Below are 27,877 nucleotides of genomic sequence, written 5' to 3'. Positions count from 1 at the left end.
CAATACTGACAGAGCGTAGTACTACCGCAGTTCTCTAAAGGAACTAATTCATTCCGGGAAATAGTACGCGACGTGAAATTTGCAACACTTCGAAACATTTTGGAAGTAGTGCCTACTGCCAAAATGAGAAAAAAATTAAGATAGTCCTCCTGGCTCTATCAGCTTTCCGTTCCCATAAATCGATTTAGGGAGATAAGTCTGGAAGTCTTGCATGGTGTGTCAATATGACAGCCCGGGATTAGTGTTTCAGATTGACTGTAGTTATAAACTTCGCGCGTTTCCACAACGAAACTCTGTCTCGAAATCTGGTAGAAAATCCAAAGAGATTGTGATCATATGTAAAGTACACCAGTGAAAAGACATAATCAACACCTTCAGCGTGCGATAGCAATGGTAATGTTAGTGATGATAGTGCCACTACAGCAGAGTTACTAAACACGAATTTCCGACATTCCTTCACCAAAGAAGTTACTTGTCAACACAAGTAACTTAGAAGCAGATATCCTCCGCGTAGCGAAGCGCTTTAAAATATCGCATAATAAAAGCAGGATTGTATACTAGTTACGTTTCTTTCAGAGTACGCTGATACAGTACTTAGCAATCATATACTAGCGCTCGCTCGACGAAACATCCGTACCTAAAGACTGTCCGCAGCTCGTGGTCGTGCGGTAGCGTTCTCGCTTCACGCGCCCGGGTTCCCGGGTTCGATTCCCGGCGGGGTCAGGGATTTTCTCTGCCTCGTGATGACTGGGTGTTGTGTGATGTCCTTAAGTTTAAGTAGTTCTAAGTTCTAGGGGACTGATGACCATAGATGTTAAGTCCCATAGTGCTCAGAGCCATTTGAACCATTTTTGTATCTAAAGACTGGAAAGTGGCACAAGACATGGCAATATTCAAGAAAGGCTCCGCTGAATTACAGACCCATATCACACACGTCGATTTGCAGTAGGATTCTGGAACATAAACTGTACTCGAACATAATGAATTATCTCGAAGGAAACGATTTATTGACAAACAGCTAAGACGGATTAGAAAACATCGTTCTTGTAAAACACAACTACTTCTTTATTCATACGGTGTAATGAGTTCTATCGACAGAGGATCTCAGATTGATTCCATATTTTTAGATTCCCAGAAGGCTTTTGACATGGTCCCTCACGAGCGTGCCTACGGAGTATCGTCTCAATTGTGCGACTCGATTAGTGATTTCCTGTCAGGAAAGTCACAGCTCGCAGTAACTGAAGGAAACTCATCGACTAAAATAGAAGTGATATTTGGCGTACCCCAACAAAGTGTTATAGATCCTCTGTTGTTCACATCTATATAAACGATTTAGGTGACAATCTCAGCAGCCCTCCAAGATTTTTTGCAAATGGTGCTCTCAATTACCATCTTGTAAAAGTCATTAGATGATCAAAACAAACTGCAAAATGATTTAGACAATATATCTGTATGGTGCGAAAAGTGACAATTGACTCTAAACTCATGCAAGTTATGCACATGAGTACTAAAAGGAATCCGCTAGTTTCGATTAAGGACAAAACACATAAAAGTAAAGACTGTAAATTCAACTAAATACTTAGGTATTAGAATGACGAGTAACTTAAACTGAAACGATCACATATTGAAGGGAAAGCGAACCAAAGACTACGATTAATTGGGAGAATACTTAGAAAATGCAACAGCTCTACTAAAGATACAGCCTGTACTACGCTTTTCCGTCCTCTTCTGGGGTACTGCTGCGCGATATGGGATCCGCACGAGATAGGATTGAAGGGGACATCGAAAAAGTTCAAAGAGGGGGTCATCTTTTTGTATTATCGCGGTGTAGAGGAGAGAGTGCCACGGATATGATACGCAGTTGAGGTGGTAATCTTTAAAACAAAGGCGTTTTTCTTGTGGCGAGATATTCTCACGAAATTTCAATCACCAACATTCTCCAAATGCGAAAATATTTTGTTGGCGCCCACCTACATAGGGAGAAATGATCATTGTAATAAGAAGAGAAATCAGAGCTCGTACGGAAAGATTTAAGTGTCCGTTTTTCCCGTGCACTGTTCGACGAACCCTCTGCCAGGCACTTAATTGTTAATTGGACAGTAATCGTGTGGATGTTGATGTACTTATGAGTGACTATCGGGTATGACTGACAGATTTCTCTCCACAGGTGTTTAATCCGTTAGAAATATTGCAATTCTGCTTTGAGTCACTTGAAACAACACGTTTAAATAACGCACCATGCAGGCACTCAAAGAGTCTTACACAATACAAGAACGGGCGAATGAGCCTGAGTCTGTGTAGTTCAAAAAGAACATTAAAATGATCGCCTGGCATTGATGGCCGGAAATCCCCACCTAAGGTGGTGGACTGTGTCGTTCCATTTAGGCGAAAAACGTAATACGTCAAGTTTATAATTAGAAACCGTATATGTCTTGAGGCAAGATGAGTTACGGCACACAAATTAGCGAGAATTTATTCATTGAGTATTTGAAAATGAGGGCACCTAGCGGCTGCCGACAACCTTTAAACATAATTTCAAAGCTTATGGAACATTTTGTCGCTGACACCCCCAACAGAAGTTTACTACATATTCGCAGCTCTTGTAAAAATTCAGCATCAGACAGTATCCACATATACCACCAGGGCCGGTTCGAGAACTTTTTTTCACACAAGCGACTTATAATTTGGCGCACCCCTCTCTTTCCCTTTTTTCTCGAACACTTTCTCCCGTGTCAGCCTTCGCCAATAATTGTAATACACACTGTAGACAAATCTTACACTTAGATGCCCATGGTGCCCCTCTTAGCGGGACGCCACTAGCGGTGACTTATGTCGCTTGGGACTTAAGAGTCGTGGTGGGGTTTACTGGTTAGTTACCAATTTCTGTACAGTTACAGGTTTAACGTAATTGGTGAAAAATTCGAAAAAATATGAACTCTGCACACTGCGTCGTCACACTCGTTTAAAAGACGTGTACATAACAGCCTGTAGGTATACCTTGTGAGGTAGTAGGGAAGAAAGAATGGAGGCTGGGATGGTGGCTCTTAAGATTGCAGCCAGATATAGGTTCGTTCAAGATACGGTTATAATCGTTGGAACCACGCGAAGGCGTTCGACGCAGGTATTCACCTAGTTCCCGTGGCTTGTGTTGATCGAAAGCTGTCCAAGTGGCGGCCAATGGACGGTTGCAACGAGTTTCGACTGATCTAAAGAAATTCTTCTGACCTACTACAAATCGTTTAGTAACGCTGCTCCAAAGCAATCAGCTCGCACACGCGCGAAGCTTTTTGTATGCAGTCATGCACCCTTCTCGTTGAAGAAAATAAGTGTTAAGCTCCTGTAGGAACAGTACATTTCAACCTTGTTAAAATTTAATACATCTCAATGTAATTTTATTCCCCTGGGCGGTTTTTCTGCACAAATGTGTTGCATAGAAATATCCTAGGTAATAAATGCAAAATAATCTCACTATCCTGTGTTAACTTCACTTTCAAAATTAATAAATTTTCCCTCTTCCATACAAGGATCGGATCACAACAGCTGATAATTGTAGCTGATTGTTATAAAGACATGCACACATTAATTTGGCTCAATTTAGAGGGGAGGTGGCGTAGGTAGAAATATGCATGCTATACTGTTACAAATATATTGGCTAAATTAAGTTGCATTCCAGATTAATAATCAGTGGACGCACTGCAGCCATTTCCTACCTACTAAATCAGCGATAATTTGTCTTCAAATCAGGTGTTTCCAGCATTTGTAACGTTACTAAATTGTAGTTTATTAAAATACGCACTGATTATCTGCAATGTATTGGCAACCAGCAACAAAATTTGTGTTACCACATCGATGAGATAAGCTTATCAAATTTGTCTCATGCGCATATAATCAAAATATTTAAAAGAAAACAGAATGTTGATGAAGAAAGTGGTAAGTGTCAGGAATAACTTAGAAACTTCTTCAAGTTAACATGTTGTATCACGTCTTCTCCAAGAAGTGCCGATCACAGGTAGAAAGCATAAACGTTTGACTCAATTTTATTCATCATAATAGAAATTTTTGGAAAACCTGGAATTTTATTCCTTATTTAAATAATGAAACACTGCATCACTTTCTTATTTTTTCGTGCTTAGCACGACGGGTTTCGAGAATTTCCCATTGTCATGATCAAATATCTACAGAAGTATTTTGTATGTTGTTCTGTCTTTCTTGCACTGTAGCAGTCGTCCTTTTAGGCTATATGATACTATGCCTCCTCCATTATACAGAAAACCACACACTCGTAAACCATCGATCACGTTGTTTATGAACTTACACACTGTGTGTGTGGGTTTGTGCATAATGATGAGGCAAGTACCTCACAACCGCAAAGACGATATACACTACTGGCCATTAAAATTGCTGCACCAAGAATAAATACAGATGATAAACGGGTATTCATTGGACAAATATATTATACTAGAACTGACATGTGATTACATTCCCACGCAATTTGGGTGCATAGATCCTGAGAAATCAGTTCCCAGGACAACCACCTCTGGCGGTAATAACGGCCTGGGCATTGAGTCAAACAGAGCTTGGATGGCGTGTACAGGCACAGCTGCCCATGCATCTTCAACACGATACCACAGTTCATCAACAGTAGTGACTGGCGTATTGTGACGAACCAGATGCTCGGCCACCATTGACCAGACGTTTTCAATTGGTGAGAGATCTGGAGAATGTGCAGGCTAATGGATCAAATGGCTCTGAGCACTATGCGACTTAACTTCTGAGGTCATCAGTCGCCTAGAACTTAGAACTAATTAGACCTAACTAACCTAAGGACATCACACACATCCATGCCCGAGGCAGGATTCGAACCTGCGACCGTAGCGGTCACGCGGTTCCAGACTGAAGCGCCTTTAACTGCACGGCCACACCGGCCGGCGAGAATGTGCTGGTCAGGGCAGCAGTCGAACATTTTTCTGTATCCATAAAGGCCCGTACAAGACCTGCAACAAGCGGTCGTGCATTATCCTGCTGAAATGTAGGGTTTCGCAGGGATCGAATGAAAGGTAGAGTCACGGGTCGTAACACATCTGAAATGTAACGTCCACTGTTCAAAGTGCCGTCAATGCGAACAAGAGGTGTCCGAGACGTGTAACCAATGGCACCCCATACCATCACGCCGGGTGATACGCCAGTATGGCGATGACGAATACACGCTTCCAATGTGCATTCACCGCGATGTCACCAAATACGGATGCGACCATCATGATGCTGTAAACAGAACCTGGATTCATCCGAAAAAATGACGTTTTGCCATTCGTGCACCCAGGTCCGTCGTTGAGTACACCATCGCAGGCGCTCCTGTCTGTGATGCAGCGTCAAGGGTAACCGCAGCCACGGTCTCCGAGCTGATATTCCATGCTGCTACAAACGTCGTCGAACTGTTCGTGCAGATGGTTGTTGTCTTGCAAACGTCACCATCTGTTGGCTCAGGGATCGAGACGTGACTGCACCATCCGTTACAGCCATGCCTGTTATCTCGACTGCTAGTGATACGAGGCCGTTGGGATCCAGCACGGCGTTCCGTATTACCCTCCTGAACCCACCGATTCCATATTCTGCTAACAGTCATTGGATCTCGACCAACGCGAGCAGCAATGTCGCGATACGATAAACCGCAATCGTGATGGGCTGCAATCCGACCTTTATCAAAGTCGGAATCGTGATGGTACGCATTTCTCCTCCTTACACGAGGCATCACAACAACGCTTCATCAGGCAACGCAGGTCAACTGCTGTTTGTGTATGAGAAATCGGTTGGAAACTTTCCTCATGTCAGCACGTTGTAGGTGCCGCCACCGGCGCCAACCTTGTGTGAATGCTCTGAAAAGATAATCATTTGCTTATCACAGCATCTTCGTCCTGTCGGTTAAATTTCGCGACTGTAGCACGTCATCTTCGTGGTGTAGCAATTTTAATGGCCAGTAGTGTATTACAGTGCAAGAGAGGCAAAACACACATACAAACACCATACAAAATACTTATGCAAATATTTGCATTTGACAATAAGAACAAATTCTCGGAGCGAGTAGTGCTAAGCAAGAAAAAAATGCATACCAGGTGTAGTGTTTGATTATTTATACCAGAAACGTTTGAGGACCGCAAAGAGAGCAAAGCTGTCAACTAGCTCTGCAGGTGGTCAAACTCAGAGGTTTCTGACGGTAGAAAATATCGCGAAGCTGCGCATGCGCAGTAGAGTCAGTTTGATAACGGTTGCACTCGTTTGTGATACCTACACTCGAACGAACCTCATAACTGGTTAGTGAGAAAGCGTGGTACTCACGAAGATGGTGTCGTAGACCTCGCCGTAGAAGACGATGGGCGTGAGGAGGCGGATGTCTGCGCTGGAGACGTCCTGCTGGTGCCTGGGCAGCAGCGTGTCCACCCCCTCGCCGTGCGGGAGCAGTTGGTCGCGGGGGACGCCCGCCGCCAGGGACGCCGCCCCCACCAGGCACAGCGCGCACACCCACAGCCACCTCATGCTCTGCGTCTGCGTCTGAAAACAGACGACATGCGGCCGTGGAACTCCAAGCAGCAATAACTGCAGCGCGAGTGCGTACGGCCAAATACGCTACACCAAACCGTATGTCACACGTACGTTCATCTACATCTACATAAATACTCCGCAATCCACCATACGATGCGTGGCGGAGGGTACCTCGTACCACAACTAGCATCTTCTCTCCCCGTTCCACTCCCAAACAGAACGAGGGAAAAATGGCTGCCTATATGCCTCTGTCCCCCCCCCCCCCCATGAACCATGGACCACGCCGTTGGTGGGGAGGCTTCCGTGCCTCAACGATACAGATAGCAGTACCGTAGGTGCAACCACAACGGAGAGGTATTTGTTGAGAGGCCAGACAAACGTGTGGTTCCTGAAGAGGAGCAGCACCCTTTTCAATAGTTGCAGGGGCAACAGTCTGGATGATTGACTGATCTGGCCTTGTAACACTAGCCAAAATGGCCTTGCTGTTCTGGTACTGCGAACGGCTGAAAGTAAGGGGAAACTACAGCCGTAATTTTTCCCGAGGGCATGCAGCTCTACTGTGTGGTTAATGATGATGGCGTCCTCTTGGGTAAAATATTCTGGAGGTAAAATAGTCCCCCATTCGGATCTCCGGGCCGGGACTACTCAAGAGGACGTCGTTATCAGGAAAAAGAAAACTGGCGTTCTACGGATCGGAGCGTTGAATGTCAGATCCCTTAATCGGACAGGTAGGTTAGAAAATTTAAAAAGGGAAATGGATAGGTTAAAGTTAGCTATAGTGGGAATTAGTGAAGTTCGGTGGCAGGAAGAACAAGACTTTTGGTCAGGTGAATACAGGGTTATAAATACAAAATCAAATAGGGGTAATGCTGGAGTAGGTTTAATAATGAATAGGAAAATAGGAATGCGGGTAAGCTACTACAAACAGCATACTGAACGCATTATTGTGGCCAAGATAGACACGAAGCCCACGCCTACTACAGTAGTACAAGTTTATATCCCAACTAGCTCTGCAGATGATGAAGAAATTGATGAAATGTATGATGAGATAAAAGAAATTATTCGGGTAGTGAAAGTAGACGAAACTTTAATAGTCATGGGTGACTGGAATACGAGAGTAGGAAAAGGGAGAGAAGGAAACATAGTAGGTGAATATGGATTGGGGCTAAGAAATGAAAGAGGAAGCCGCCTGGTAGAATTTTGAACAGAGCATAACTTAATCACAGCTAACACTTGATTCAAGAATCATCAAAGAAGGCTGTATACATGAAAGAACCCTGGAGATACTAAAAGATATCAGATAGATTACATAATGGTAAGACAGAGATTTAGGAACCAGGTTTTAAATTGTAAGACATTTCCAGGGGCAGATGTGGACTCTGACCACAATCTATTGGTTATGAACTGTAGATTAAAACTGAAGAAACTGCAAAAAGGTGGGAATTTAAGGAGATGGGACCTGGATAAACTGAAAGAACCAGAGGTTGTACAGAGTTTCCGGGAGAGCATAAGGGAACATTTGACAGGAATGGGGGAAGAAATACAGTAGAAGAAAAATGCGTAGCTTTGAGGGATGAAATAGTGAAGGCAGCAGAGGATCAAGTAGGTAAAAAGACGAGGGCTGGTAGAAACCCTTGGGTAACAGAAGAAATTTTGAATTTAATTGATGGAAGTAGAAAATATAAAAATGCAATAAATGAAGCAGGCAAAAAGGAATACAAACGTCTCAAAATGATATCGACAGGAAGTGCAAAATGGCTAAGCAGGGATGGCTAGAGGACAAATGTAACGATGTAGAGGATTATCTCACTAGTGGTAAGATAGATATTGCCGACAGGAAAATTAGAGACCTTTGGAGAAAGGAGAACCACTTGCACGAATATCAAGAGCTTTGATGGAAACCCAGTTCTAAGCAAAGAAGGGAAAGCAGAAAGGTGGAAGGAGTATATTGAGGGTCTATAGAAGGGCGATGTACTTGAGGACAATATTATGGAAATGGAAGAGGATGTATATGAAGATGAAATAGGAGATATGATACTGCGTGAAGAGTTTGACAGAGCACGGAAAGACCTGAGTCTAAACAAGGCCCCCGGTGTAGACAACATTCCATTAGAACTACTGACAGCCTTGGAGGAGCCAGTCCTGAGAAAACTCTACCATCTGGTGAGCAAGATGTATGAGACAGGCGAAATACCCTCAGACTTCAAGAAGAATATAATAATTCCAATCCCAAAGAAAGCAAGTGTTGACAGATGTGAAAATTACCGAACTATCAGTTTAATAAGTCACAGCTGCAAAATACTAACACGAATTCTTTACAGATGAATGGAAAAACTGATAGAAGCCGACCTCGGGGAAGATCAGTTTGGATTCTGTAGAAATGTTGGATCACCTGAGGCAACACTGACCCTACGACTTATTTTAGAAAATAGATTAAGGAAAGGCAAACCTACGTTTTTTAGCGTTTGTAGACTTAGAGAAAGCTTTTGACAATGTTGATTGGAATACTCTCTTTCAAATTATGAAGGTGGGAGGGGTAAAATACAGGGAGCGAATGGCTATGTACAATTTGTACAGAAAGCAGATGGCAGTTATAAGAGTCGAGGGGTATGAAAGGGAAGCAGTGGTTGGGAAGGGAGTGAGACAGGATTGTAGCCTCTCCCCGACGTTATTCAATCTGCATATTGAGCAAGCAATAAAGGAAACAAAAGAAAAGTTCGGAGTAGATATTAAAATACATGGAGAAGAAATAAAAACTTTGAGGTTCGCCGATGACATTGTAATTCTGTCAGAGACAGCAAAGGACTAGGAAGAGCAGTTGAACGGAATGGACAGTGTCTTGAAAGGAGGGTATAAGATGGACATCAACAAAAGCAAAACGAGGATAATGGAATGTAGTCGAATTAAGTCGGGTGATGCTGAGGGAATTAGATTAGGAAATGAGACACTTAAAGTAGTAAAAGAGTTTTGCTATTTGGGGAGCAAAATAACTGATGATGGTCGAAGTAGAGAGGATATAAAATCTAGACTGGCAATGGCAAGGAAAGCGTTTCCAAAGAAGAGAAATTTGTTAACATCGAGTAAGGATTTAAGTGTCAGGAAGTCGTTTCTGAAAGTATTTGTATGGAGTGTAGCCATGTATGGAAGTGAAACGTGGACGATAAATAGTTTAGACAAGAAGAGAATAGAGGCTTTCGAAATGTGGTGCTACAGAAGAATGCTGAAGATTAGATGGGTAGATCACATAACTAATGAGGAGGTATTGAATAGAATTGGGGAGAAGAGGAGTCTGTGGCACAACTTGACTAGAAGAAGGGATCGGTTGGTAGGACATGTTCTGAGGCATCAAGGGATCACCACTTTAGTATTGGAGGGCAGCGTGGAGGGTAAAAATCGTAGAGGGAGACCTAGAGATGAATACACTAAGCAGATTAAGACGGATGTACGCTGCAGTACGTACTGGGAGATGAAGCAGCTTGCACAGGACAGAGTAGCATGGGCAGCTGCATCAAGCCGGTGCGTTTCATTCACTTGATTTTAGCTTCCAACAGTAGGGCTCCATTTGAAATATACCACCCCTTCTCTCCTCAGACAATTCTATTTCCCAGTAGTGGTCTTGTCACAAACATATTGTTTCTTAACATCCAGACGTTTATTTTCAGTTTAACCTGTCTTTATGGTCATGAGCAACCAGTTATTGCGTCTCCTGGTAACCTTGTTCCATGAGATTTCCTCAAGAATTATTACGCACAGGCAATGCGTTTCATTAACTTGATTTTAGCTTCAAACAGTAGTGCTCCATTTGAAATATACTACGCCTTCTCTCCTCAGACAATTCTATTTCCACATCTCGTTTACAGATAATGCTGTGCTCCAAACTTATGGTTACAGCAACTAGGTTAGTATTCAACATCGTCAATTTCTGTTGTTGAAAAGAGCTGTTTGTCTTCCATTTAATATTAACAAGTAGTGAAACTCCTTGTTTCTGATGCATTTTCCTCTTATTTGATGTATCTTCTTCTCCTTAGCTGCCGCTTTGGCCTGGGAGATAATAAGCATTCTCTACATTCATCCACCAGTCATGTCTGTTCCTGTCTTTCGTGGCCCATTCTCCTTTTTTCAGGCCTGTCGCCTCCGTATTCCTGTTGATGTTAGCCTTCCATCTTGTCTGAGGTCTTCCTCGGCTCCTTCTGCCTTCCGCGGATGCTGAGAATGCTCAGGGTAGTCGTTCCTCTTCCATCCATTAAGTTTTCTTCATCCTTCGGCCAGTATCCGTTTGTAAGTATAGTTCTGCCAGATCCTGGTTTTTTAGTATGCCTCGTTCCTGTAACTGGGATGCCCCTTGCGGCCAAATACTTTCCTTAACATCTTCCTCTCGAAAACTAGCGGTTTTTGTTCATCTTTTTTCCTTCATGTAATTGCTTCAGTCTCATACAGAGCTTCGTGTACGCCGCTCTTTAATAGACCCGTTGCATTTTCTAAGTGTGCTGCCAGTAAATCGCGGTCTTTAGTTCGCTTTCCCCACAGCGTTAACTTTGTGATCGTTCCAAGTTAAGTCATTCGTAATTGCAATCCCTGAATGCTTAGTTAAATTCACAGCCTTTAGATTTGTTTGATTTATTGTGTAGCCTAAATGCAGCGGATTCTTTTTAGTACTCATGTGCATGACTTCACACTTTCCGTTATTTAGGATAAACTGTCACTTTTCGCTCCATACAGATATCTCGTCTAAATTATTTTACATATGGTTTTCAGCATCTGATGACTTTACTAGACGGTAAATGACAGCATCATCTGCAAACAATCTAAGATGGCTGCTCAGACTGTCTGCTTAATCGTTTACGTAGATTGGGGACTGCAGACGACTATACAACTTCCTTGGGGAGCGCCAGATGTCACTTCCATGTACTCGGTTTTCTCATCGTTAATTTGTAACCTTTCTTTTCTGAGCTGCAAGTCCTGTATATTGTCGCTTGTTAGAACAACATCATCCGCTTTGTTATTACTCAGTCTTATTACAGGCGGATATAATTATTTTTTGTTCTCTGTCCATCTTTTCAAATGTGTGTGAATTCCTAAGGGACCAAACTGCTCAGGTCATCGGTCCCTACACTTACCCACTATTTAAACTAACTTACGCTAAGAACAACACACACACATCCATGCCAGAGAGAGGATTCGAAACTCCGGCAGCAGGGGCCGCGCAATCCGTGATACGGCGCCTCAAACCGCGCGGCCGCTCCGCGTGGCTGTCAATATTTTCTCAAATTAAATTATAAAGTATTGACTTCAAAATGATCTCACATTCCTGGAATGATCTTTGCTCTGCAATCTGCACTAGACGTATTAATTTTTGCGAACCTTAAACTCTTTCAAGACGTTGGCGTTTGTGCCCCTATGTATGCTGTTACAAGCTTTTTTTCAAGTGAACCAAAACATGTGATTGTAATTGTTACGTTCCCAACCTCTCTTGGTTACCTGTCTAAGCGTAGAAGTTTGATCTATACCTACTGAAAGCACATTGATAGTCCTCTATAATTCCTTATGCAGTTTGGATCATTCCAGACACTGAGAAATGCCTTTGTAGTTTACATTAATGAGTGCAGTCGCTCTATAATTATCACAAACCAGGGGTCTTTCTTTTTTTAGTATACGGCGGATTATGGTCATTTTCCAGTCGTCAGGCAATCTCTCAAATTCCCAAATACAGTTTAAGAATTTCGTAATTATTTTAACCAGAACCGGTTCTCCATTCGGTATTAGCTTCCCTGCAATTTGATTGTTGCCGAAACCCTTATTGTTTTCTTTTACGTTTTCGGTTGTCGTATTTCTTCTTCATTGGGGGTTTCTACTTTGCTGTCTACGGTATCTGATACTAAACGTGGAAGAGCCACGGTGAGGTCATCACAGTTCAGTAGTTCTGCGAATTACTCTGCACGTCGCCGTTCTATTTCCGTGTCATTCGTGTAAATCTTCCCCTGTACATCTTTCAAGAACTCTTTCCTTTTTCTTACACTTTGTGCTATTTTCTTTACCTTTTCGCTCGCTCATTCGTCCAGTCCTGTCGTAGAGTCCGCTTAGGCTTCTTCTATTAGGTCCTTGTAATATTTACGCTCTCCTGTCTTCCTTATTCTGATATACTTGTCTTTTATGTCCTGATCCCACGTATTTTCTGATTAGATAATGAAAATATGGGTGAACAGTAAATGGGAAAGGGACAGACATGTTTACGCCAGAAGCAGAAATTTGACACGCTATACATTCCATATGAGAATATTTTCCTTACCCTCCGCTACAACGCATTATCCGTAGCGAACTCCAAGCCCCATTTCTCCACTCGCTCTGCAAATCCCGTTCTCAACTTCTCTTTAATTTCTGTCGTTCAGTTTTCAACGCTGAAGGTAATAATTGTGATAAACAGCATTCTTGTAACGTATGTAATCGCAATGTCTGAACTTTTAGTACATGTGCCACCGCTCCGTCCCGAACTACTCGTAAAATGTCCGTAGTTTGCCAATATTGCCACAGAGGAATGAATTTCGACGTCATTCTCCAACAAGTCTGCGGCTAACTCCTTCCCCCAACCATCTGTAATTTCCGTGTCGAGTGTTAGACCTAACTTGACTGCATTAACGACACTCATCGGCTGTGTGGTCTGATCATACTTTGTGACTTCCCATCAATGATCACTGTCACAGGGTCGACAGTCAAAATTTCTGTGATTCCAACAATTATTGGCTTTATTCTTCCCAGCACATATGCTATTCTGTTTTCTTAGGGGGGGGGGGGGGGGGGGGGGAACTGCCGCTTTCGTGCGTGAACACGCTTCCCGTCTGCCCCCTGGCTTTGTACACCCCTATTTCTACCTGTTCGCTTCTTGCCGCCAGCGAAACTTCCCTTTGTGTCCAGCTGTCCATTGTCCCCATGGAGGACAGGAATCCCTCGCACAGCAGAAATCCTCCCATATCCGCTCAACAGCAATGGGCTCTGGACTAAACTGGCATCGGAATTCGGAGTCACACTGTAACCATTTAGAATTTGTTCCCTCGCGGTAATGAAACGGAAAATTTGGCCCTAACGCACAATAAGCCATTCCCACAATGGCTACAGGTTTCGGAAGGGAAAAAAATTGTTGAAAACTGTTGGCTGTTTGAAGAAAAATTCCGTACAACTTTTGTAGTCCTGTCTTCCTCAGTTGCGTGTAACATTACGGTATATTGATAATTTTTACTTATGGACCGTCTGACAACAACTGAATTAAACACAATTTTAGTGCCATACGCGTTTCACCTTTATTTTCTGCAAGGCATCATCAAAATGTTCAAATGTGTGTAAAATCTTATGGGACTTAATTGTTAAGGTTATCAGTCCCTAAGCGTACACAGTACTTAACCCAAATTATCCTAAGGACAAACACACACACCCATGCCCGAGGGAGGACTTGAACCTCCGCCGGGACCAGCCGCACAGTCCATGACTGCAGCGAAGGCATCATCAGTGGCAGGTTGCGTGGACGATTTCCTACATATTCCGCTCCTGTTGCATTTTTGGTGTTGCTCTTCTTCTTATAAATGCCAATTTGCGATTTTTTTCCCACACTTCACAGCACTATAAACTGAACACTTGTTTTGTTGCAATGTTTTGGTTTCTGTTGCCGTCTGTCAGCAACAGACGGCAACAGGAATTCACACACATTTGAACATTTTTGATAATGTTAATGCGAACAGTCGCAGTGGAACGCTAATTTTCAGCCTTGCTAAAGGTTGTTTGTATAGCCATTCGTCACATTAACTATTATCTGGGAAGTCCTGAAGCCCTAAAAAGCGCGGTAGGAATACCACCTGCGTTATGAACCTTTTGGCAGCGGTCTACTGGACTAAATGTTATGGATTGATGGATTAGCTAGAAACAGTGTCACACTGTTATGAACTTTTTGGCAGCGGTCTATTGGACTAAATGTTAATACTGTGATGGATTAGCTAGAAACAGTGTCACACTGGACGGTAGTGTGACTACAATGTAAAAATGCGAGGCACAGAGGGTTGCCAGTTTAATTCGTATGGTCGACTTCCAAATACTATACATTCTCACAGAAAAATACTTTATTTTATTTTAAGCTGATTGCCTAGGTTATAACTACCACAGCTTTCTGCTATCCGTGCGAAGCTGGAGTGGTGTCCCTAGTCACTACTATACCATAACCATACCAAGGGGATTATTGGAGAGCCGGGCGAAGTGGCCGTGCGGTTAAAGGCGCTGCAGTCTGGAACCGCAAGACCGCTACGGTCGCAGGTTCGAATCCTGCCTCGGGCATGGATGTTTGTGATGTCCTTAGATTAGTTAGGTTTAACTAGTTCTAAGTTCTAGGGGACTAATGACCTCAGCAGTTGAGTCCCATAGTGCTCAGAGCCATTTGAACCATTTTTGATTATTGGAGACTGGGATACCACCCGCCTGCTTTGACCAATGACATCATCACCATGCCAAAAACTGTTATTTCTAGCGTATCCAACATGGCGACCGAAACATCGATCACAACACTCGCAAAGATACAAATACCACTCGAACCAGTATACTGATTAAACCCAGTGAAATTAGCGGGGCATCCGTGCCCATGTAAATAGACACGATCACTGCAAGTGCAATATTTTTCAAGGTCGCAGTGCAATCACTTATTAATAAGATACTGTGTAAATCAGAAAGCTATTCATATCTATATTACTAAACGGCTAAAACGATGCACGGTCTCAGTTGTAGATTGCCTATCGAATGATTTCCAGTGGCAACAAACATTTGAGTTTTAATGTTTCATATAATTATTGACTAAATTTAAAAATTTAAAATGCTGTCATAATCTGCTCACTAAGATGTAATCTCATGTTACCGGATTAACATAATAAGACAAGTATTAAAGGTAGAAACTGTGTATATATCTTGAGGCAGCGCGACTCCAAGCCCGCAAATTCCCCAGACTATATTCACCCATTATTTGAGAATGAGGGCACAAAGAGACTTTCAGATTCCAACTTAACACATAAATTCAAACCTTTTCGAAACTATTTCTCGCAAAAATGCCTCACAAAATAAAGGTAAAAAGTTCATTTTCGCCGTTCATGCAGTAAAGCTTCAGCATGAGACACAACGTTTTATTTTATTACTTCTTTACTACTGACTCTATTCGCAACATATTTTGCAGACAGTATACACATTTATCATTGAATGTGCCTGCAAAATTCCGTCATTGTACGACACATAGTTCAGGGGATATGACGTCGTTAACACTAAGATGCCTGAAAATCGCACATTATCCGGATAGTACTCATCCAGCGTTTGATAAAAGCAGCAACTATGCGTATTCCAACATATTTTAAACATAATTTAAATCCCTTCTAGACTTTTTCATTAGTCTACGGCTAAATAATCTGAAACTAATAAAACCAACATAATCAGGGTCTTTCGTTTGCAATCATAAACGTTCGACATACCTATGAAAGTTATTCGGAGTATGACATTTGAAGAAGTGTAGCAGATGGGCACAGCTGCCTGTGAGCAATCCCAGGCAACTGCAGGATCGCTGAAGTACGCTGAGAGAGCACAGGCGTGACGAGGGCGCGTGCCGCTTTGTTTGCCTCTTATATTCGTGGCTACGACGTGAGTTTACAAATATTGTCGGTACCCCAAATTACGAAGATAGGGGGCGCTCGCCTCTCAAGCAAACATTTGCTACCGCCTTGGAAACCAACTGTTGTCAGGTCTGTTTGGGGCTGTCTGGCGTGAAATGGTCCCACCTGGGTACCTTCCCTGGGCAACTGTTCTCAAGTTAGACCCTGGCCGCCTTGACTATACAACGGTGATGCTTCTGGCTGGTGAAACGCTTCTTTTTATGTGTAAATAAATTCAATAATAACTTACTAAAAGCGAACCTTCTGGTTCAGACTGTACCCAATCAGGTTCCTTTCAGAGTATGCTGAAGCAATAGCTCCGTACTGAAAATCATATACACCCTTCGCTCGACGAAAGATCCGTACCCAAAGACTGGAAAGTTGCACAGGTCAATACCAATATTCAAGAAAGGTAGTAGGCGTAATTCACTAACTTACACGTCCATATCATTAACGTCGATATGCAGCAGGACTTTGGAACATAGCTACGGTCGCAGGTTCGAATCCCGCCTCGGGCATGGATGTGTGTGATGTCTTTGGGTTAGTTAGGTTTAAGTAGTTCTAAGTTCTAGGGGACTGATGACCTCAGATATTAAGTCCCATAGTGCTCAGAACCATTTGAACATTTTTTGGAACATATACTGTGTTCGAACATTATGAATTACCTCGAAGAAAACGGTCTATTGACACACAGTCAACTTGGATTTAGAAAACATCGTTCTTGTGAAACAAAACTAGCTCTTTACTCGCACGAAGTATTGAGTGCTATCGACAATGGATTTCAGACTGGTTCCGTATTTCTGGCTTCTAATGAAATTGTATGGAATATCGTCTCAGTTATGTGACTGGATTTGTGATTTCCTGTCAGAGAGGTCACAGTTCGTAGTAATTGACGGAAAGTCATTGAGTAAAACAGAAGTGATTTCTGGCGTTCCCCAAGGTAGTGTTACAGGCCCTTTGGTGTTCCTTATCTATATAACCGATTTGGGAGAGAATCTGAGCAGCCATCTTAGTTTTTTTTAAGATGACGCTGTCGTTTATCGACTAGTGCAGTCATCAGAAGATCAAAACAAATTGAACGATCTAGAAAAGATATCTGTATGGTGCGAAAATTGGCAATTGACCCCAAACAACGAAAAGTGTGAAGTCATCCACATGAGTGCTAAAAGGAATCCGTTAAACTTCGGTTACACGATAAATCAGTCAAATCTAAAGGACGTAAATTCAACTAAATTGCTAGGAATTACAATTTAGAACAACTTAAATTGGAAGGAACATATAGAAAATGTTGTGGGGAAGGCTAACCAAAGACTGCGTTTTATTGGCAGAACTCTTAGAAAATGTAACAGACCTACTAAGGAGGCTGCCTACACTACGCTTGTCCGTCCTGTTTTAGAATACTCCTGGGCGGTGTGGGATCCTTACCAGATAGGATTGACGGAGTAAATCTAAAAAGTTCACAGAAGAGCAGCACGTTTTATATTATAGCGAAATATGGGAGAGAGTGTCACTGAAATGATACTGGATTGGAGTTGGACATCATTAAAACAAAGGCGTTTTTCGCTGTGGTGGAATCTTCTCACGAAATTCCAATCACCAGCTTTCTCCTCCGAATGCGAAAATATTTTGTTGATGTTGACCTACATAGCGAGAAACGAACACCACGATAAAATAAGGTAAATCAGAGCTCGTACGGAAAGATACAGGTGTTCATTCTTCCCGCGAGCTATACGAGATTGGAATAGTAGAAAATTGTGAAGGTGGTTCGATGAATCCTCTGCCAGGCACTTAATGTGATTTGCAGAGTACCCATGTAGATGCAGATGTACATGTTAAGCACCAAACTAAATAACTTATATAAATCTACGTAAGAAACGCTGTATTTTTGTATTAATTCCGTGTACTGTCTTTAAATTGTCTTATAATGTAAAACTGTAATTAATTCTGAAATGTGAAAGAAGATACAGATGTTAATATTAGCAATTGTATTTTTAATTGGCAAACAGTGCATCAGACACAGCGCAAGCGGCGTCAACAATCAAATTTTGCGCGATCAGCCGCGCCGGAAAGGAGCGAAGCGAAGTCTCTCGAATATTTTTCCACGCAAGAGGCTTCTAGAACAGGAGGGGACTGAGGAAAAATGACGGTAAAGTTGTCTTCAGTCTGCTTGTACATAAACACGAGCGGCGTCTGGTTCTCTCTCTCTCTCTCTCTCTCTCTCTCTCTTCCGAGGCCCACTCTCTATTGATGCCTCCGCTCTTGTCGATCGCTCTCTCTTAATGATCGCAGTTGTACTTGAAAGATATTTTCAAGGTGTGTACAGTATTTATCTATGTAAAAGTATCGTCATTATATGAACAATTGTTATTGTTTACCAATGTTTCTGTTGAACAACATTAACCTCGTCCGCCAACTTTTCTATGTTTCAGTTAGGAGAACTCCAAAACTGCCGACATCATTGATGTTCGAATTTGTAGCAGCCACTCGTGCGTCCCTGATATCTCTTAAGCCGATCTGTAAACGCAGTTTCCGGACAGCACTTCTGTGCATAACGCTTTATATCAATGAGCGGCACACAGCCAACAAACGATGTGCGCGGTCAGTCCACTCCACAGTATCAAACAAGTTACACAAAATCTTGAATTATTAATTTTCTCTCTCTTAGTGGTAAACTTATCTATGCCGTGTGATAGTTTAAACTTATCGCTTTTTTTACTTGGTTGCTTCTTTTAACTAACGGCACTCAGTTAGTTTCCTCTTATCAAAATTTATTTTTCAATTACCACTAAAGAGCGCAATACAAAAAGAGAAAACTTTATTTTTTAAGGTAATAACTCACTGTAGATAAAAGCGCACTCGTGGATGGACCGAATTTGTGGACTCCGCCATTTCGTGGTATCATCTGATATAAAATGTCAACGACTACCATTCCATGACAATCTTCTGCATGAGCTTTTGAGTAGTTACCTATATTTCTGTTGTGTTTCTTAGATGATTCATGACGTTAACACCAAATCATTTGATGGCTTGTTGCGGAGAAATATTTATGAGGAAAACATCACATCTGATGGTTGTACCGATTAAAAATATGTGCTTACAAGCGATTTTCATTGTATGAAGGCATTAAAAAGAAAACAGGAGATGCTGAGTTACATGCAATCTAATATTTGAAAATTCAGCCCTCAACGTGAAATATTTAACACAGTAAATCATTGGTTAGATAATCTGACATTTTTACCTGATTTATGCATGGGAGTTTGATTATTTAAAGAGCCGGAGGTTTACCGGTTTTATCAGAGACAGGTACCGAAAGACCAAACAATGAAAGCGGTGCTACAAATCTGTTGAACATTTGGAAACAAGTACATTCTGGTCTAATGGAATGGTCTGCCATGCTGACTTATCAAAGCCCTTGTGGAAATCGCTTTGATCGAACACTAAGTCATTTGAAGTAAGCCGATGAAGCATGCCTCATCGTAAACAATTTGGTCCGTGACACTCTATTGTGAGACATTTCCGTCTTTTGTCTGAGCTGGGGCTACGTATGGAAGCACTGATCTCTGCAGTAGTTGTTCAGCATTTGTTAATAAGAAACAATCTTTTCTGTGATTGACTATCATATCCATCTAGGAAACTCATTTGCTAGTGTAGTCTGTTCTTGAGCATTGTTCGATAATGTAGAAACAGTTCGTGGACGGAGGCAGTAAGTTCGCAGCGAAACAGCACAGTTACTGATAATTTTATTTATTCAGTGGTATGGAGCCAAAGTGGAGACACTGCAAGGTAAAAGCAGCATACAACAAGAAAAACTATTCTTACGCTCCTGAGTATCTGTCTTTAGAGGGCAGTCTAAAAACAGTACACCGCATAGAAGTCACAACGGTGATATCAGAGACACAAGAGCAAATACTTACAGAGGCACACAGCTACTGGTTTTCCTCTTATCCTAACAGTGAAGACGATAAGACAATGGTAAGAGAAATGCTGCAGGTATCACGCATGTTCTATCACGCTCAACACTATGCTTTGCAGAGCACACTTTGAACAGTGCAACAGCAAGGTCATTAGAGACGGAGTGGCAACTGAGCTAAATAATGAAGTGTGTGTGGTCCTTCACATGGGTGGTAAAATGTTTCGTCGAATTTCGGTTACGTTATAAATAACACAAAATTTAAAGGCTGTCGACTCAAATACATACCTAGAGAATATAACTGTGTACAGTTTAAATCGGGACTATCACACAGAAAACGTAGAGGGGCAGATGAATCAAAGACTGCGTTTCATTGGCAGAAAACTTAGAAGGTTCAACGGATCTACTAAAGATAGTGCCGACACTAAGCTTGTCCGTCCTCTTTCGGAGTATGGTATGAGAGCCTTACCAGACGGCACTGACGAAGGACGCCGAAAAAGTTCAAAGAAGGATAGCTAGCTTTGTGTTGTCAGGAAGTACGGGAGAGAGTTTCACGGGTATGATAAGAGAGTTGGGGTGGGAATCATTAAAACAAAGGCGTTTTTCAGAAGTTTTTACGAAATTACAGTCACTAGTTCTCTTCTCCGAATTCCAAATTATTTCGTCGGATCCTGTTTACATAGAGAGAAATGACCATCGTGATACAATAAAGAGAAATCAGGGATCACAGGGAACTATTTAATAGTCCATTTTTCCCACGTTCTATTTGAAAGTGGAACGGTCGAAAAGCAGTCTGAAAATGGTTGTATGACACGTGTCTACGTGTACAAGGGCAGAGGACGTTAGTTGTATCGTTTTCAAAGGAAACAGCCCAGCATTAGCCTCAGCCAGTTCAGGGAAATTACAGAAAACCTGAATCTATATCGGACAGGGATTTAAATACCTCTCCTCCATAACGTAGGTTCAGTGCCACCTCTCTCGGTGAAATGGAAGAAAGAGAGAGGGTGAAACCTAGCGCTATCTCATACTGTTCTCGTTGTAAATAGCAATCTGGAGGACGTTGAACTTAGTTCTTGGACGATGCACCAAAACAATGCCATGAACATTTATTTCATGAAACACTGTGGAGAATTTATGTGGTTTAGGCCAGGACAATTGTTCCCATTGGGTGATTTGTGGTAGGATTATGTTATTTCTACGATCTTTATGGTCCTTGACGTCACTTTCAGCATTGGAATCATGTATTGATTTAGCTAATACTAAGCTGCACTATGGCTGGGATCGCACGATTGTATGATATCCCACTTTATTTGATTGGATGGGTCAATTTATGGGTCAGAGGAGGCCGACGAAAGTTCAAGCAAAGTAAAAGGAAGGAAGCAAACTATGGCTGGTGGAGTACGGGAAAGGAAATCAGCCGCGTCCTTTTGAAGGAACCACTCCAGCACTTGCATTTACAGTAGGAATTTAGGCAAACCACGGAAATTCTAAGTCTGGATGGGCAGATGGGGATTTGAAACGCGTCAAAAACATGAATAACCAACTACACTCCTGGAAATTGAAATAAGAACACCGTGAATTCATTGTCCCAGGAAGGGGAAACTTTATTGACACATTCCTGGGGTCAGATACGTCACATGATCACACTGACAGAACCACAGGCACATAGACACAGGCAACAGAGCATGCACAATGTCGGCACTAGTACAGTGTATATACACCTTTCGCAGCAATGCAGGCTGCTATTCTCCCATGGAGACGATCGTAGAGATGCTGGATGTAGTCCTGTGGAACGGCTTGCCATGACATTTCCACCTGGCGCCTCAGTTGGACCAGCGTTCGTGCTGGACGTGCAGACCGCGTGAGACGACGCTTCATCCAGTCCCAAACATGCTCAATGGGGGACAGATCCGGAGATCTTGCTGGCCAGGGTAGTTGACTTACACCTTCTAGAGCACGTTGGGTGGCACGGGATACATGCGGACGTGCATTGTCCTGTTGGAACAGCAAGTTCCCTTGCCGGTCTAGGAATGGTAGAACGATGGGTTCGATGACGGTTTGGATGTACCGTGCACTATTCAGTGTCCCCTCGACGATCACCAGTGGTGTACGGCCAGTGTTGGAGATCGCTCCCCACACCATGATGCCGGGTGTTGGCCCTGTGTGCCTCGGTCGTATGCAGTCCTGATTGTGGCGCTCACCTGCACGGCGCCAAACACGCATACGACCATCATTGGCACCAAGGCAGAAGCGACTCTCATCGCTGAAGACGACACGTCTCCATTCGTCCCTCCATTCACGCCTGTCGCGACACCACTGGAGGCGGGCTGCACGATGTTGGGGCGTGAGCGGAAGACGGCCTAACGGTGTGCGGGACCGTAGCCCAGCTTCATGGAGACGGTTGCGAATGGTCCTCGCCGATACCCCAGGAGCAACAGTGTCCCTAATTTGCTGGGAAGTGGCGGTGCGGTCCCCTACGGCACTGCGTAGGATCCTACGGTATTGGCGTGCATCCGTGCGTCGCTGCGGTCCGGTCCCAGGTCGACGGGCACGTGCACCTTCCGCCGACCACTGGCGACAACATCGATGTACTGTGGAGACCTCACGCCCCACGTGTTGAGCAATTCGGCGGTACGTCCACCCGGCCTCCCGCATGCTCACTATACGCCCTCGTTCAAAGTCCGTCAGCTGCACATACGGTTCACGTCCACGCTGTCGCGGCATGCTACCAGTGTTAAAGACTGCGATGGAGCTCCGTATGCCACGGCAAACTGGCTGACACTGACGGCGGCGGTGCACAAATGCTGCGCAGCTAGCGCCATTCGACGGCCAACACCGCGGTTCCTGGTGTGTCCGCTGTGCCGTGCGTGTGATCATTGCTTGTACAGCCCTCTCGCAGTGTCCGGAGCAAGTATGGTGGGTCTGACACACCGGTGTCAATGTGTTCTTTTTTCCATTTCCAGGAGTGTACTTCGGTGCGGACCGCAGCGAGACGTGCATGAAGCGAGTAATTGAGGTTTTGGAAGATACCGAAAGGGGTGTAGAGCCACGTCGACACCAGTGCAGTGACGAGCTGTGCTACGTTTCTCGGTCGAGGATCCACGGCGCGAACAGCCCGATCGAGGTTGTCCCACAGATTCTCCTCCGGTAAACTCACTCTGGTGCGACTGCGTGGCACGTTGCATTGTCTTCCTGCTAGATGCTGTCGTGCCGAGGAAAAACATACTGTATGTAGGGGTGTACATGGTCCTCTGCAATAGATGCATACTTGTATTATTCATTATGCTTTCCAGAATGACGAGATTATCCAGGGAATGCCGCGAAAAAAAGGCCACTCAGTGGACGCCTAGTTGCACTCGTCGTCAATAAACAGGAGCCTGCATGGGTTAATGAACCAGGAACCTGCTGCGGACGCCCATACTCAGCAATGATGGCTGAACGGTCGTTCAGAAGACACTGCTGGTAGCCCCTCGATTCATCTGGGCTGTAATTTGGTCAACAGTTGCACGTCTATTCGCCCATACACATCCCCGCAGCCGTCGTTCACCCCTGACATCCATAGCTCGTGGCGGACCACACTTGACACGATGCGGTGTGGACCATGCACGGTATCCTTTAGCCACAGCAACACGCGAAAGAACATAGCTGTTTCGGAAATACTTTCAGTCGTTGCACGAAAGCCCATAACTGTGGCCTTTTGGACGTCGGGTAAATCTCTCCGCGTCCGCATTATGGCAACGACTGCACTGTTCTTCGCACCGACACGTTTTATATACTCACCAGTACTAGAGCTGCCACCTGTCGTCGGTGAGTGGGTATTGCAAGTTGACGTCGAACATAAGCGATGATCAAATTAATGTGACTGGACCCCATGCTAAGCCAATGGGAATATGATAGTTTCTTCTTTGTTCGTTGTAATGTCTCATGGAAAGATATTAATTTTAGAATAAATTTATTTTATTTCCTGCCCATTTTCAGATCTGTCATACAACATGTCCTAACATAATAAAGCCATTAGCACATGTTATAAAATATATATGAAGATAGTCGTTGCTGACTGAAAATGGTAGTCTAAGAATCAAGCGTTTTGTGCTCATTGACGCCAATAAGAGAAAATTATTCTACACGCCATGGATCACTGTTTTAATCCTCGACCACGTGGCAGCTTATGAGATATTAATTACACTGAAGCGCCAAGGAAACTGGTATAAGCATGCTTATTCAAATACAGCGGTATGTACACAGGCAAATACGGCGCTGCGGTTGGCAATGCCTATACAAGACAAGTGTCTGCCACAGTTGTTAGATCGGTTACTGCTGCTACAGTGGCAGGTTATCAAGATTTAGGTCAGTTAGAACGTTGTGTTACAGTCTACGCACGAGCGTTGAGACACAGAATCTCCGACGCTGCGATGAAGTGGGGATTTTCCCGTACCATCATTTCACGAGTGTACCGTGAATATCAGGAATCCGGTAAAACATCAAATCTCCAACATTGCTGCAGCCGAAAAAAGATCCTGCAAGAACGGGACCAACGACGACTGAAGAGAATCGTTCACTTGTTAAAAGTGTAACCCTTCCGGAAATTGCTGTAGGTTTCTGTGTTGGGCCATCAACAAGTGTCTGCATGCGAACAATTCAACGAAACATCATCGACGCGAGCTTTCGGAGCCGACGGCCCACTCGTGTACCCTTGATGACTGCACCACACGAAGCGTTACGCCTCGCCTGGGGCCATCAACACCGACATTGGACTGTTGATGACGGCAAACATGTTGCCTGGTCAGACGAGTCTCGATTCAAATTGTGTCGAGCAGATGGCCGTGTAGGGGTTTGGAGAACATCTCATGAATCCATGGATGCTGCATGTCAGCAGGGGACTGTTCAAGCTGGTGGATGCTCTGTAATGGTGTGGGGCGTGTGCAGTTGGAGTGATATGGGACCCCTGATAAGTCTAGAAACGACTCTGACAGGTGACATGTAGATAATGGGCCTGTGTGATCACTTGCATCGATTCATGTCCATTGTGCATTCCGAACGACTTGGGTAATTCCGGCAACACCCCACACGTCCAGAACTGCTACAGAGTGGCTCGAGGAACACTCTTATGAGTTTAAACACATCCGCTGGCCACCAGACTCTCCAGACACGAACATTATTGAGCGCATCTGGGATGCCTTAGAACATGGTGTTCAGAAGAGATAACCCCCCCCCTCCCCCTTCGTACTCTTACGGATTTATGGACAGTCCTGCAGGATTCTTTGTGTCAGTTTCCTCCATTAGTCGAGTCCATGCCCCGTCGTGTCGTGGCACTTTCGCGTGCTCGGCGGGGGGGGGGGGGGGGGGGGTGGCTACACGACATTAGGCAGGTGTACCAGTTTCTTTGGCTCTTCAGGTATATTAGCTTCCCGACGCGGGGCTCAAGGTGGTTGGGTAAAACTTCATTATAGAGCGACACTCATTTAATAGCAGAATAGCAGGTTGGTGGCAGAATATTTTTGACTCTGGTGGGAGACACTATACTGGTGGTGATGGCGGCAGAGGTTAGGGGGAGAGGGCGTTGCCTCCTGCGGCCTCCTGGCTGGCCTCCAGACGGGCCGACGCTTTTACACGACAGCTGCAGCGACGCCGGCGCCGCCTGACTCAGCCAGCACCGGCGCACCGGTCGCAAATACGTCACTCGCGTCCTGCCAAAACACACCGGCTCCTTTCTTCTCTAACTGCCCCATAAAAACACCATCACCGGCAACCTAATTTAAATAACACTTACCGCAAGGTGACGGCCTCAGTTAAATTTAGCGCGCAAATTCTGCGAGAGGGAAGGACCACTGCTACCAGAAGTTAAACAAGGACAGAGTTTTATGATATATTGGATAATTAATTCAGCTATATTATTGACAGTATCTAATTTAAATGATTTACTTCGAACCTATACAATTCCATCTGGAACCGTGTTTGTGGCAGGCCAACTGAATCGAAAGAATGAATCACGTAAAGTGATCCAAAACATAGCCACATAGGAAACCAGTGGTGCTACTGTATGTATAAAATATGCCAGTTCATGTAAGCAGCAAAAATGATGGCCAAATGTACAGTAACGAAGTTTCAGGACCAATGAAAGCTAAGTGCACTTAGTTCTTTTTTACTTCCGGACTGAAGTGCCTAGAACCGCTCGGTCACATCGGCCGGCGCCCCAGATTTAAACCCAATCGAAAATCTGTGGGGCCATCTCAAATGGGCTGTTCGTGCCATGGACCCAAAAATGAGAAACCTAGCTCAGTTGGATATGGTACTGGAGTCGGCATGGCTCCACATCCCTGTCGGTACCTTTCAGGAACTGACTGGCAGTCTTTCCGTGGTCTACCCTGCAAAACGTGGTTATTCAGGCTTTTGAGAGGTGTTCTCATTTATGTAATAGTGCAGTGTGTTAAAAACCCAACTTATCGCCAACGGATTGTATGCGTCCAGGAAATTAATCCGATTTGACCTAAATGTCGAGGGTTTTCGACCGGGTTCGGCAGTTTAAGTGGTGTTTGGCCTAGGGTTTCGGAGCACATCGTGCAGCACACGCTGCTGGACGTGAAGTTCTGCAGCAAACGATCCTATGGGTCCCCATTTTGACCTACGGCTACAGTGGGCACGTCATATGGAAATTGATCCGTGGATAAATGGAAACGTTTTGCCTGGTCAGATGAATCACGTTTCTTGTTACGCCAGGTCGATGGTCGTGTCCGGATGCGACATCATCCAGGCGAACAGCTGCTGGAATCATGCACACCGATGTGGACGCAGGACAGCAGGGGCAGTGTTACACTTCGAGATGCATGCTTGATGGCTTCCCCGACTGCGATGGTATCCTCCAGCAGAATAACTGCCCGCGTCATAAAGCCGGAGTCGAGCACGATAGTAAACTCACGTTGATGTCTTAGCCGCCAAAAACGCGTGTCCTGAATCCGGTGGAACACATCTAGGAAGCTATCGGGTGCCATCTCAGCGCTCACTAACCACCTGCCCGTAATTTAAGGGAATTGCGTGATCTGCGCGTAGACCTCGGGTGTCACATACCTCCGAAAACATACCAATGACTTGTCGAAACCACGCCACGCTGCTATAGTGCGTTTCAAAATTGAACCAATCACTGAACATCAACTGCGTATCGACACAATTATGGAATCCTAATTCGTACTACAATTCGTCATTTTACATCCAGAAAATGATGCAAATAGAACGACTTGGTCGGTCATATAAAAATAATAACTGGCTAGGTGCGAGTAGGACTCACGCTTTAAGGGTTCCTTATAAACTTATCTGTGTATAAAGAGTCTGCCACGATAGCTGAGTGGTGCCGGCACGGTAGCTCAGCGAGTTCGGTCAGAGAGCTGGTTGGCCTCTGTAATAAGAAACTGAGTGGAAGGATCAACAAACGAACTTTCACGAATTAACGAATGTCATGTGACGTCCGCAACGACCAAACCCAACGATAAAAAAAAAGGTAGTCAGCTTGACGGATTGCCGTCCTACGGACCCGGGTTCGATTTCCGGCTCGCTCGGAGATTTTCTCCGCTTAGGGACTGGGTGTTGTGTTGTCTTCATCATCATTTCATCCCCATCCGGCGCGCACGTCGCCCAATGCTGGCGTGGAATGTAATAAGACCTGCACCAAGGCGGCCGCACCTGCCCCGCAAGGGGCTTCCCGGCCAATGACGCCAAACTCTCATTTCCACTTTTTTGTGTATAAAGGCAGTTCATCGATTCCGGGAATCGAGAT

General features: G+C 44.1%; 1 protein-coding gene across 2 annotated transcripts in view; it reads right to left on the bottom strand.

The window, feature by feature from the left end:
- Positions 1 to 27,877, bottom strand: part of LOC126092570 (nidogen) — a 308,151-nt gene that overhangs the window by 245,682 nt on the left and 34,592 nt on the right. For both annotated transcript variants that reach the window (XM_049908247.1, XM_049908248.1), the window contains exon 2: positions 6,334 to 6,546. In XM_049908247.1, the coding sequence (XP_049764204.1) occupies positions 6,334 to 6,531 (198 nt within the window). In that variant the 5' untranslated portion in view covers positions 6,532 to 6,546. The remainder of the gene's footprint in view (positions 1 to 6,333; positions 6,547 to 27,877) is intronic.

Source organism: Schistocerca cancellata, chromosome 7 (assembly GCF_023864275.1).
Source record: "Schistocerca cancellata isolate TAMUIC-IGC-003103 chromosome 7, iqSchCanc2.1, whole genome shotgun sequence".
In the NCBI taxonomy this organism is placed as follows: domain Eukaryota; kingdom Metazoa; phylum Arthropoda; class Insecta; order Orthoptera; family Acrididae; genus Schistocerca; species Schistocerca cancellata.
This window is presented reverse-complemented; position numbering and strand designations above follow the sequence as displayed.